Below are 13,693 nucleotides of genomic sequence, written 5' to 3' on the forward strand. Positions count from 1 at the left end.
TCTGTTTCTGAGACTCTGCTCAAGAGAGCATGTATCAGTCTTCACAGACCACCAGTTCCACCAGTCACTATAACTCCACGAATATAAACCACTATCTACTGGGGTTTGCAACAGTCTCACTGCATGTTCATATTTGGTCATGACTGAGCAGCTGTTGGAGCCTGGAGAGAGAGGCCAGTCAAACCAGCTGTCCTGCTTTCCAAGTGCCCCGAGCCTCAGCCCTGCCCTGGGGCAGTGTTAGTCACCTACAACCGTTGGTGGTTGTGTTGCTTCTGGAAAGCCATTGTTGGAAACGTGGAACTGCAGCTGGATCAACAATTTTGAAACAATCTGTAATATTCCATATGGAAGGAATCCTCAGGGAAGTATTACTATTCATGTTATCAAACACATTAACTCTACAGGACAAATCTGTCCGTTTAAAATAAAGTGAAATAAAAGCTTTGTAGGGCCTACTCGTCAAACACGCAGAAGAGAAGTCACTAAACTCAACATGTCTGACTACGATTTGCTACGACATCCAACACAGCGATTCCAACATTTACACACTTCTAACCAGGTGATACAGGATAGGCCAGGACAGCCAGATATCCCCAGCTTACCTTGTTTGATGATTATTGATCAATCCCAGAAGGTTTATTTATATATCATAAATTCCACACATCGACTGAACTACTGTGATCCTCTTCTGTTGGAGAGTGTCAGCTTTCACCCCGCCTCCACACCTTTACCTGTCCTCGGAGGTAACCCTAACCCTAACCTACTATCTGTTTGGTGGAGAAGGAACCCGCCTCTAAAGCAGAGCCGAAGAAATAACATCTACACAGACGCGATCTTAATCAATGTGACAAACTGAAGTCACGGTTAGTCATTAAAAAACATTACAAGCATCAAACGCAAATGGTCTCTGTATGTTTTTCTTTTTATAATTTATCACAACCTGTTTAATTTTACTTTATTTTATTCTATTTTCTCAATTATTCCTTCTGTGACTGAGAGATTGGATAGGGGCACACAGAGTTCCTGTACGGACAACAACCTTATTGATTCCCTCTGAGGACAAGATGGACTGAGAGTGATACTGATATTCCCTGAATCTATTATGACTAATGGACAAAGTAACCTGTGACACAAAGCAAACTATTGAGGACATATGTAAGAATGCGATACCCACAATGAACTGTCTGTTTTTTTTGTTCTTTGTTATTCATGTAAAAAAAGAAAAGAAAAATAAACATTACAAGCATGTAGATATGTATTTGAATTGCCAAATGTATTAAATCAATTAATCAATCAATCAATCAGTGGAGAAATGTGCTTAGCTGTGCAAATTAGATTAGATTAGGTGTTGGAGCTCAGTGATGTCGGGTCAGTTTGGCTACTATTGTTGAACAATTCGGCACGACCTACATGGAGATTCTGTCTGTATCACGACCTACATGGAGATTAGGGAAGAAACGAACCGCTGATCCAGGCCGGATGACGACATCATGACAGACAGACAGACGCGCCTCCCAGACAGACAGACAGAACCGCTGCCACCGGAGAGCTGCTGCACCCCGTCCCGTCCCGGCAAAGTTCGGGAACAACTCATAAGCGGCATAATGCCGACGGAATAAGGACTATTGACTGATCGATAACACGGGTGAGCATGTCCTGGATCTGGACAATTAGAGTAGTCAGCTTGCTTAACTAGTTAGCCACCTAGGTGTATTAAATTAAACGTTGTTGTCATCCGAAACCAATGACTAAAAAAGCTGCAACATAAGCTATAGCTACTTAGCAAGTTAGCTACTACCCGTTCCATTTACAGGTTTTAACACATTGCTAGAGATGTATTCACTATGTTAGATCGGTAGCCGATTTGAGCTTGTTTTGATACTTGTTAAGTCACAAGTTTCTCCATGCTTGTCGCCTGTTGCCTGCATGCGAATTAGCTGCTATTAAGTTAGCTGCTCTGTCTGTCAAAGTAATCAAGAAGAGGTTCAACGGTAGCGAACTCGCCAGACACGATATGACAGTTGAGTTATATAGTCGGATAATCATACTGCACAATTGTGCACATCCTCCGTGAGTCAGATTTCTCTTCGCCACATTGTACATTATTGATGACGTCAGCTGCTCCAAGTTTCCATCCCTGGTTTTAGCCTCCAACCAGAGGGGAACCCAGCTAGGAGGCATGGCAGACTCATGGTGCAGAGAGACTAGTCTGATGAATAGTGAAATGAACTAATTTGATTTGATAGAATGATTAGGTCTAAATGTGATCATACTGACTGACTGGTGTTAGCCGACTATCTGGTTTGACAGCAGCTGCATTTGAAAGTCTTAAAGTAGCTCTTCTGTTGGTCAATGAACTAACAGTAATGTTGTTGTTGTTGTTGTTGTTGTTGTTGTTTAATTGTTGTTGTGGTCGTCACAGTGCTGCTCTGATGGTATGGCCTCGAAGCTTCTGGACCGACTACGGCGGACGCTCTTCAAGGAGGGAGAGGTCTCCAAAGAGGACGGAGTGACGGAGGAGTTCCCAGAGAGCTCGGAGCTGGAGGATGACACGGAGGAGTGCGTGTCGGAACGCTTGGGGGGGACGCTCTGCTTCGATGGGGAGAGTGCCCTCGAGTCGGAGGACGCTGGAGACGGGTCGGGCCTGGAGAGCGACTCAGACTTCCTGGGAGAGTCTGTGGAGGAGGGGCTTTGCAGCACAGGTCAGAGTCACTGGTCTGGTTCACCACCTCGATGCACCTAATCTCTCCACGACTGATTGAGTGCTCCACACTCTAGAGTCGGTCAAACATAGCTCGTTCACTAAGCAGTCAGAAATGGGCGGGCTGTTGGCATGTTCAGAGCGTGACCCTGTAATGTCCAGTGTTTCTCCTGTCACACACTGCTGGTTTCACTTCATGTTTCTTACTATGAATAAGAACTGCTCCTCTCTCAGTTCTGAGAACCAGTTTGATCCTGAACTCTCTGTCTGTCTGTCTGTCTGTCTGTCTGTCTGTCTGCCTGTCTGTCTACCGTAGAGCTAGACCTGTCTGTCTGCCATAAGGATAGACCTGTCTGCCTGTAGAGCTAGAATAAAATAGATAACCCAGCTCTGTCTGTGTCTCAGACACCAGTCCCACTGGTACATAACCTCTCTGTCTGTGTCTCAGACACCAGTCCCGTTGGTCCAACCCCCAGTGGCCCCTCTTCCCTGTTGACACGTCAGCTGCAGGAGAGCTGGAGGAGCCTGCGTCACCGGAGCAATGCCTCCCCCGCAGCGCCGGTGCAGGAGAATCTGCAGTTTGAGGTGACGGACGCCAGCGTGGTGCACGAGACCTCCTCCAAGTACGTGGTAAGTTACTATGGTGACATGGCGTACAGGTTACCATGGTGACGATGGGGTATGGGTTAGTATGGTGACCATTGGGTAAGGGCTACTATGGTGACCATGGGGTAATTGTTACTATGGCCCCTCTGCCCTGCTCTGGTGCTGCTCAGCATGTGACCCACATGGGAGTTGCGGCCCATTGGTGTTGGTGTGTTATCCCCTGTATAATATGTGGGAGTTACAATGTTCAGTTTGACACAGCAATGGCATCTTACATGCCGAGAATAAGTAGTAAGGCATTACACCTGTAAGTATCACCCAGATGTGAGTTTGACCGTAATCTCTCCCTCCCCCCTCCCCTAACCCTCCCCCTGCCCTAACCCTCCCCCTCCCCTAACTCTCCCCCTCCCCTAACCCTCCCCCTCCCCTAACCTCCCCCTCCCCTAACCCTCCCTCCTCCCGTAACCCTCCCACCTCCCCTAACCCTCCCCCTCCCCAAACCCTCCCCCTCCCCAAACCCTCCCCCCTCCACTAACCCTCCCCAAACCCTCCCCCCTCCCCAAACCCTCCCCCCTCCCCCCTCCCCAAACCCTCCCCCCTCCCCTAACCCTCCCCCCTCCCCAAACCCTCCCCCTCCCCAAACCCTCCCTCCTCCCCTAACCCTCCCACCTCCCCTAACCTTCCCCCTCCCCTAACCCTCCCCAAACCCTCCCCCTCCCCTAACCCTCCCTCCTCCCCTAACCCTCCCCCCTCCCCTAACCCTCCCTCCTCCCGTAACCCTCCCTCCTCCCCTAACCCTCCCCCCTCCCCTAACCCTCCCCCCTCCCCTAACCCTCCTCCCTCCAGCTCTACACCATCCATGTGATCCAGACAGGCATGTCAGACAAGACCCCGGCCGTCATCACACGGCGCTACTCCGACTTCGAGCGCCTGCACGCCCGCCTCCGCCGTCACCACGGTGACGAGATGGAGCGCGTCTGCTTCCCCCGCAAGAAGCTGCGTAAAAACTTTGTGGCGGAGACGATAGCCAAGCGCAGCCGTGCCTTCGAGCAGTACCTGACCCACCTGCACACTCTGCCAGCACTGCATGCCTCGCCAACCTTCCTGGAGTTCTTCTACCTAGGCGACCTGCGGGCTGGGCAGGTTCTGATGAGGGTGGGTCGGTACCAGGAGGCTTTGGGCCCGCTGCTCAACGGCCTGCGCCTGCAGGAGAAACTGGACTGCAGTACGCAGATGCAGCCACAGCATCATCATCATCATCATCATCATCATCCTCCTCCTCCGCACCCACAGCAACGCTCCCATTGGCTGTTCACGGTGCTGGCACTGGTCACATGCTTCCAGGAGGTGGAGATGCTGGGCGAGGCTCAGGAGCACTGTGACCGCGCCCTGCAGGACCTGGCCCCGCCCACGGCCACTCGGGGGGCCATGTGGCCAGCGACCCGCCACCCGCTCCTCATCCCGCTGCTCCAGACCAACGTCCGTCTGTCCTGGAAGCTCAGCCGTGACAAACGCAGGTGGGAGGAGCTTCTGCGGGAGCTGGCAGAGGGGGGGGTGGACCTGGGGGCGGAGCAACTCAGCCTGAAGGAGTTCCTGATAAAGGAAGAGCTGATGGAGACAGAGGGGGAGGGGAAGGCCAGGGGGGAGACAACCTAGACCCAGGCAGGGGAGGGGGAGAGCAGGGGGGAGACTAACTAGACTCAGGCAGGGGAGAAGGGATAGGAGGGATGGAAAGGAGGGACGTGGACGGGGGGCACCTAGACAGGGCAAGAGGGAGTGGGGGGGGGCTACCTAGATGGGATGGGGCAAGGCCAGGAGGGGGGGGGGCACCTAGAAGGGACGGGACAAGGCCAAGGGGGAGGGGGCAACTGACCAAGTCACGATGCAGAAAACAATCACCTTTCTAGAATGTTTTAAGTTGTAAAGTTTAAAGCTTGAACAGTTTTAACACTAACATTAACCACAATATTATATATATATTGCTGAAAATACTTTTATTAAATATGTATTTTTCCTGAATAGTTTGGCAGAAACCTAGGTCAATATTTTTCCATAGCCTGCCTTTTAAAAACTAGTTTATTACCTTTTAATGATGCCAGTTGTAATAGTAAAATGGATGGTTTAATGGACGATATGGAAGTAAAAATGATGTCTTTTTAAAGGGAAAAGGGTTTCAGAGAGAAACATTACAACTATGCAGAGGTAGTGGAGGTAGACATCGGAGGACGGGCTCATAAATGCATATAATGGAGTGTTTCGTACCATTCCTCATTCTATTCCATGCATTACAATGAGCCCCTCCTCGGATTTCTGCCTCCATCAGCCTCCCCTGAGTTACATGTCTATCTGTAGGGTAAAACTGTAATGCTTTCTGACAGCTCTCGACGAAGCACTCGTAACTACTAACTCTCCTAGCGCCTAACTCTCCTAGGGATGAACTCTCCTAGGGACTGTACTAACCTTCCTAGCTGTACTAACTGAGCTATAACAGTAGTGATGTTCATTACCCCCGCTGATAGGGAATACTGGGGTTTATAGCAGCAAGCTGCTCGGGTTCTAGTCACTTTAATGTCAGTAAAGACTTACAAGAGGGAAACAGAATGTGTGTGTGTGTGAGAGTGTGAGTGAGTGTGAGTGAGAGAGTGTGTGTGAGAGAGAGAATATTAACAGTGTAGAAAGTTACTGTCTGTGGGCTCTATTTTTAGCTGGTGCAAAACAGACTCCAGTCTAAAAGCAGCATATTGGCAATCTGAGTCGGCAGAAACGGTAAATCCCACTGAGCTGGAGCGCTGTCCTCTGCACTCACATAGGTGGAGTAGTGGGAAATAATGTTGGTGACAATGAGCAGGTCAAGTGTCATTAGGTGCCCTGTAAGCAACACCTTAGTGCTTGCGCTAAGATTTATTTATTTTTTGCTTTTAAACTACAGCCTAAAATATAGCCTCAAGTGTACTACAGAACCGGTCTAGAATCAGTGATGACATCAGAGCACCTTCCTTCCTAGTGTTCACGGTTGGAGGTGTCTGCAGACTGCATCATCTGCATTTACTCTGACATCACCTAACTTGATCACTCATTTATGAATCTTGACTTCAACAGCCTAGATTAAATGCTACGGGTTACTTACAAGACTTTTAGAACATTGTTCCTTTCCCCCCCCCCACTTATTTTCTGCAAATGCCTATGTCATGTCTTATGAAAGCCTGTCATGTCTTATAAGTGCCTATGTCATACTGTTGCATCACCTTTGTATTGTGAACTCCTGCCGGACATCTGTGAACACTCCATGGTTGGAACCTTGACTGAAAGAATACTTTACCCTACATGTACTGTGGGAAACGACTCAGCATGAAATGTCTATAATGTATCCAAATAAATGTATGAATAAACGTGCTTCACATACAGTAGGCTGGTTTTCAAAAATTATTGGACTGTATTTTGATGAAGAAATATCCTCAGAAATATTGCATATTAAGTCAGCGTTCTGTCTGAAAGGGAAACCGCCGCTGCAAGGTGGGCAAGACTTGGGTCCGTTGCCGTGCGACTGACGGTTGAACTGTCAATCAACTGGATATCGACGGCTGTTTCTCAATCCAAAGGCAGCTGCCTGCTACCTCTGTCTCCAGAGTCACTGTCCTGCTACCTCTGTCTCCAGAGTCACTGTCCTGCCAATGGATCGTTTTTTGTCTGAAGAGAAGAAGAAATGACTCCAGGGAGACTCTCCCTGTAATCCCTAATTGTAAGTCGCTTTGGATAAAAGTGTCAGCTAAATGGCTACAATGTAAACATAGGTGAGGAGGGGTCTCTAGACCCTACGGGACAGGAAAGGAGGTCTAGTGAGGATCGAACACATTTGACAGTTACTGTAGTTGTAGTTACTAAGTACCATGTGGTGTGTATAGAAGAGACGACAGCAGGAACAAAAGTTCAGATCATGTTTATTCCACTTATTAGGCCTGTCAGTCAGAGAAGTGCACTCCTCTCCAGCAGACAGTATGACACACAGTAGTATAGCTAGCTGCCTCCAGCACCCTGCAGTGACTCGACAACCCTGTGAGTACACTTGTTCCAAAACAAACACTGTGCATGCTAATACACTCAGACATAGTATGAATGCTAGTACACTCAAACCTAGTATGCATGCTTGTACACTCATACATAGTATGCTACAATAGTACACTCAAGAGATAGTATGCTACTGTAGTACACTCAAACATAGCATGCATGCTAGTACACTCAGATACTTGTTGGTCCTCCACAGGGCCTTACACAACAGTAGGAAACAGTAGACATCAATCCTATCATAAATAACCTAATTTAAGTACGAAGGAGTTACTTGTTTACAGTACCACATTGGTATGACTACGACAGCTGCTGAGCTGTGGCTGAACACAGTCTCATCTTGAGGTTATAACTTTATGGAACACAGCCTCCTCTATAGAACACTGCCTTCGGACTCTATGGAACACACTGTAACTCTGAGGACAGGGACACAAAGAGAGTTATAAACACTAGAGTGTGCACTCAACTAAATGAACTATGTTGACAACGTGCTGTCACAAATGTAATGAACGGGACGGCGACAGCAGGCGTCTTCTCTATGGATATAACTCTATGGGACACAGTAAAAACGAATAACAAGGTCACTAATAACAAGGTTCAGTAGCTTAGAAACAGGAGAACAGGGGAGCAGATCCGCCCATCCCTACTGACAAACCACGCTTCCTCTATTGTTGCTGCTGACACATGAGGAGGGTGAGGACAGGAGCTAAACACTGACCCCCTGACACATGAGGAGGGTGAGGACAGGAGCTACACACCGACACACGAGCCAGCAGGCGTCTTCTAGGCGTCTCTGTCTCAGACTGTGCTGCTGGTCTCAGACAGGTGAACAGGATGGACCGTCTCCGTCTCATGAAAGTGTGGTGTGGAGCATCTCATGATTTGTAGATCTTTATGTGGGAGGACAGGTGTGCAGGTTTGTAGATCTGGTGATCGTCATGTTTCAGACTGCTGCTGATCTCAGTCAGGTAAACAGGATGGACGGGCTTAGGCTATGGAAATGCATGGGGGGGATGGCATCCTGGTGTGTAAATCTGCCGGTGGTAGGATAGACTTCCTGGTTTGTAGGTCAGATGGTTTAGGTGGTCCTCATGGTTTGTAGTTAGTTTAAAATGCTAAATGCTAAAAATGTAAATGTAATGTTTAGGTGGTCCTCATGATGTAGGTGGTCCTTGTGGTTTAGGTGGTTCTCATGGTTTGTAGTTCAGATGTTTAGGTGGTCCTCATGGTTTGTGCATCTGGTGGTTCCCTCCAGCAGCACTAGGGGGCAGCACAGGGCCGGCTCCTGATTGGACGTCTGCAAAGCCCAACCTCTGCCTCCTCTTCCTCTGCTCTGTCATCTACACAGGAGACAGGAGAATTGTGTGCTCTATGTGGTGTGTGTGTATGTGTGTGTGGTGTGGTGTGCTGTGCTGTGGTGTGTGTGTGTGTGTGTGTGTGTGTGTGTGTGTGTGTGTGTGTGTGTGTGTGTGTGTGTGTGTGTGTGTGTGTGTGTGTGTGTGTGTGTGCTGTGGTGTGTGTGTGTGTATGTGTGTGTGGTGGGCTGTGGTGTGTGTGTGTGTGTGTGTGTTTGTTTGTTACCTGTTCCTTGAGCTCCGTCAGTTGTCCGGTGAGTTGTGTGACGACCCTCATGGTAGAGGTGAGTCTCTCTTGCAGGTTCCTCATCTCGTTCTGCTCTCCGTCTGCGTCTGTTACTACCAGGGACATGGCCTGCATACGGGGGAACCAGTCCAGGTTCTTCCTCTGGCGACGGACAAACGCACACGCACACGCACACGCACACATACACATACACGCACACACGCACACACGCACACACACACACACACACACACACACACACACATTATACAACTAGTATAGCATGTTGTACGGTCCAACCTAATGCTGTGAAATGTCATGTCTACCTTGATCATCAGAGCTACGTAGCTCTCTGGTCCCGTGTAGTCCGTCTTCTTCTTCTCCTGGATCAGCACTATGAAGTAGAGGTAGTTCCAGATGTTGTGTTCTTCATTGATGTGCTCCTCAAACGACACCGTCTTGTTGTCAAACTTGTCCCTCTCCAGACCTGGAGGTGGGAGGGTGGTGTTTAGGTCATGATATACTATACTCAGGGGTGCACATAACTTTTTGGGGCCAGTGCTCAGAGGAGCACCTAGGGATGCTGCTTGGTGCTCCCCGAGCTCGCGAGTCACGACCCGTCCCACAGGATGGATAAAAAAGGGATACATGGATAACTTATATTAGCAAAACAACATTTATTCATAAATAAAGATGAACGAACAAATGCTTGTGTGCAAAACAAAAGAAACAAATGCAAAATCAAATGACTGCTCTTTAAGCATGAAAGTCTGTCAGACTCCTTTAAACACAATGAAATCAACTGACATCTCTTTAAGCACTAACTGAATGTCTGTTCTTTAAACACACTGAAATAAACACACTAAAATAAATCTCTTTAAGCACTGCTCTGTTCTGTAAACACTGAAATCAACTTTTCAACAAAAAGTTACAGCCTAAGCATTTATTTATGCTACAAGCTTAATCATCATCATCACTGTCCTCAATTTCAACCATGGTAGAGGATGTTGTAGGCTATCACTTTAAATAGCTCATTATTTTGATTGTGCAACAAAGTCTTTTTTTTTCTAATAGAATTCCCAACCATATTTCCTGGGTCAGGGGTCGAGGTGCGATAATGAAGCTGTAAAACAAACGTCTGAACGTTTGAAAGCTTCAGAGAAAAGAAACCTTGGTGTTGTTTTTCCTTTTGGCGACGAGTCGTTCGGGACTGAATTTTCACGTGTCGGCGTGATAACCGTGATAACCGTGCGATACGCGATAAACACAACAAATATTGCCGTCTGGACACGTGAAAAATGTATGTGTGGACACGATGTGTCTAGACGTTTATTGCGCTTATGGCCTTCCATATGAAAGTACGAGTTACGATACTTTCCGAATGTTTTCGTGAGGGGAGTCGCCGTGGTCGTCGTCGGTCGACTGTTGTGATGGATTACAACAGGGCCTTCGGCTGAGGGGACGGCAAATAGTTACTTAGTGGGGCTTGCAGTGATGCAGCAGTCAGCAGACAGCAGTTGGATTTTGAGGAAGTAAATTCCTCTTCCAGCGGTTCCAGCTGTTGGTGCGCAAGAGCGCGTTCATGCCGCTGATCTGCCGCGCAGCATGCATTTTGGCGACGCATGCGCACTGGCGCACCAGTTATGTGCACCCCTGACTATACTGTAGACATACTATCTAGTCGGCCTTGCTACTGCTAGTACTGCCCCTGCCCACCCAAGGTGCTGGTTCTAGTCTAGTCTACACCAGAACATACAACATACTATCTAGTCTACACCAGAACATACAACATACTATCTAGCCTTCACCAGAACATACAACATACTATCTAGCCTTCACCAGAACATACAACATACTATCTAGTCTACACCAGAACACACATGCTGACATATTTACCACAGATAAAGCAGGTCGTTTTCAGGACCTCTTCTTTCTTCTGCTTCTCGCTCCTCAGGTCAGCGAAGGTGTCGATGATGACGCCGAAGATCAAGTTGAGGACGATGATGATGACAATGAAGTAGAAGAGGAGGTCATAGACGACACGAGCCGGGAACAGAGGCTCCTACAGAGGGGACACATATAGTACACTAGGTAGTAGAGTACACACACTGTAGTACACACTAGGTAGTATATCACATACTTTAGTGGGTGGGTGTGTGCGTGTGTGTGTGTGTGTGTGTGTGTGTGTGTGTGTGTGTGTGCGTGTGTGTGTGTGTGTGTGTGTGTCCGTACGTTCTTGGAGGGCTTCCGCAGAACGTCTCCCACCCCTCCTCCGTTCCTCAGGCCGTGGTTGAGCACTGTGACGATGCACATCAGAAGAGTGTCACAAGCTCGCTCCCTGTTGTCCACCTCTGTAGAAACAACAACAACAACAACAACAACAACAGGCTTACATACCTCCTAGTCAACACATACTATGTACTATTCTTTTATTTAATACTTTTTAAATTGAGTCTATAGCACAACTAAATGTGGAAAACATGAAGGGGTGTGTTGACTTTCTATAGCCACTGTATGTGGCTATATGGTAGTTACAGCTAGTTTACTATTAGTAGTACTAATAGCAGTTCCTGCACCTTCCTCGGGCACAGCCAAGCCCGCCTCTCCTCTTCCCTCCGCGGTGCAGCTGACTCCGTCCCCACTGCAGGACTTCAGGAAGTCCTGGGACGCCTCCGACTGGGCTGGGAGGGAAGGGCAGACGGTTAGACGTCAGGTAGACTACAGGTAGAGGTCAGGGTCAGGGTCAGAGGGAGACTACAGGTAGAGGTCAGGGTTAGAGGGAGACTACAGGTAGAGGTCAGGGTCAGGGTTAGACTACAGGTAGTGAACAGATCATTCACTTAACTAACAATGCTAGAAAGCTATATTTTTCGAAAATGGACATTGCTGGAGTGGTTATATTTTTCCTGGAATATTGTACCTGGATCTAACTCTGATAGGGTTAGGGGTCACTACCTGGTCCTAGCTCTGACAGGGTTAGGGGTCACTACCTGGTCCGAGCTCCATGAGGGGGTCCACCTCCATGATGAAGTCGTCCTTGAGGCAGAGGAAGCCGACGATGGAGAAGAGGTAGACGAGGATGAGGGCCAGCAGCGCCGTCAGCAGGATGGAGCGGCCGTTCTTCGTCACACTCTTAATCACGTTGAACAACGTCTCCTCTCGATAAATCAGGTCAAACAGCTGAAACACAGGAGACGGTTGGAGTTCTGCCTGTGTGTGTGTGTGTTTGGGTCTGAGTGTGTGTCTCTGAGTGAGGGAGTAAGTGAGTGAGTGAGTGAATGTGTGAATGTGTGTGTGTGTGTACCAGGATGCTGTAGAAGAGTTCGTGGACACACAGCCCCAGAGTGCTGGTCAGGACGTAGGCCAGGTGGTACAGGAATTCCACGTCCATCACCATGGCACGGTAGCCCATTATAAACGTCCCGTTGTTGCCAACGAAGCTCACCACAAACACAATCTTATTAATGAGCTGAGGAAAGGGACACATAATAAGGACATTGACTCATTCATTTACATTTTTTGACATTTAGCAGGCGCCTTTATCCAAAGCGACTTACAAGTACATTTGTAGCTGAATCATCTATACATCAGTCATCATAAGAAGAAAAAAAAAACTATGAGAGGACCAGGGGCCATTGGCAGTCACAATGTTAGAAGGCACAAACAGCATGGATGAACCGATATAAACATAATGGACCGATACTGAAACGATATTCATAGAATATCAATTATTTACCTATTATTTACCTATTTGTACCCTGAATAAATAGACATTTTGCTTTTGATGATGCTTTTCAATAAACACAAATTCAATCATACCACTACAAAGTGATGGAATAACTTGTATTTTTAATGTGATAGAAATTGCAGAAATGTAACCAGGAGACTGTTGAGATGAGGATGGTGTGCTTCCGTCTTTAGCCTTGGTATGAAGAACATGTCCACCATTTGTGGTCATGAACTGACTGGTGTGTCGAAACTGTGGTGTGCCGAAACTGTGGTGTGCCATGACTCATTCTCCTACTGAGGAACTGTATAAAAGTATAACTGAAACTAGTCAAGTTTGCAACTCCTCTGGCAGTCTCTCCTAGACACTCTATGCATAAATAAAGAAGGAGATTGCTTTGCCGTACTCTTGAATCTTTGTTCAGTGTTAGAATTTACATAACAATACTTAGAATTTCCATAACATTCATTTCTATGACATTCTTCCATAACAACCCACGCCCCCCCACCCCCCCCCCAAAAAAGGGGCCAAATGTGTGTGTGTGAGTGTCTGAGTGTGTGTATAACAGTGCTTACATTGATCGTGCCCAGTGTGATGAGTGTGGGTCCGATGCCGAAGTGGTAGATGGAGCGGAGGATGAGGGCGATGGAGAGGGGCCACAGGCCGTAGCGCTGGGAGAACAGACCCATGATGGACAGACCCGCGAAGCCCCAGAACAGCATGATCAGCAGGGAGTCATCTATCGCTCCTGGGGTGGGGGGGGAGAATATCAGTATATACAACATGGAGTCATCTATCACTCCTGGGGGGAGGGGGGAGAATATCAGTATATACAACATGGAGTCATCTATCACTCCTGGGGGGAGGGGGAGAATATCAGTATAGACAACATGGGGCTACTACGTATGGCCCCTGGTGGGGGGGTATAATATTAGTATTAAACAACATGGAGTCATCTATTGCCCCTGGGGGTACATACACATGCAATATTACTATAAACACAATCACAACCTGAT

General features: G+C 47.8%; 2 protein-coding genes across 2 annotated transcripts in view; one reads left to right on the forward strand and one right to left on the reverse strand.

Annotated features, from left to right (window-relative positions):
- Positions 1–1,581: 1,581 nt before the first annotated feature.
- Positions 1,582–4,963, forward strand: snx21 (sorting nexin family member 21; the record flags this gene model as incomplete). The annotated part of the gene is made up of 4 exons (XM_080534207.1): positions 1,582–1,645; positions 2,423–2,702; positions 3,150–3,331; positions 4,154–4,963. The coding sequence occupies exons 2-4, from the start codon at positions 2,438–2,440 to the stop codon at positions 4,961–4,963; spliced, it is 1,257 nt and encodes a 418-aa protein (XP_080390333.1). The 5' UTR covers positions 1,582–1,645; positions 2,423–2,437.
- Positions 4,964–8,363: 3,400 nt separating this feature from the next.
- itpr3 (inositol 1,4,5-trisphosphate receptor, type 3) overlaps positions 8,364–13,693 on the reverse strand; it is a gene marked incomplete at its 5' end in the record, with an annotated part of 43,371 nt that continues 38,041 nt past the window's right edge. Inside the window, 9 exons of the mRNA XM_080533166.1 lie at positions 8,364–8,709; positions 8,951–9,112; positions 9,277–9,437; positions 10,847–11,012; positions 11,183–11,301; positions 11,527–11,631; positions 11,941–12,130; positions 12,255–12,419; positions 13,253–13,416. Coding sequence (XP_080389292.1) covers positions 8,593–8,709; positions 8,951–9,112; positions 9,277–9,437; positions 10,847–11,012; positions 11,183–11,301; positions 11,527–11,631; positions 11,941–12,130; positions 12,255–12,419; positions 13,253–13,416 — 1,349 coding nt within the window. The 3' untranslated portion in view covers positions 8,364–8,592. The remainder of the gene's footprint in view (positions 8,710–8,950; positions 9,113–9,276; positions 9,438–10,846; positions 11,013–11,182; positions 11,302–11,526; positions 11,632–11,940; positions 12,131–12,254; positions 12,420–13,252; positions 13,417–13,693) is intronic.

This window comes from Nansenia antarctica (assembly GCF_963989245.1).
Source record: "Nansenia antarctica genome assembly, chromosome: 6".
NCBI classification, from domain to species: Eukaryota; Metazoa; Chordata; class Actinopteri; order Argentiniformes; family Microstomatidae; genus Nansenia; species Nansenia antarctica.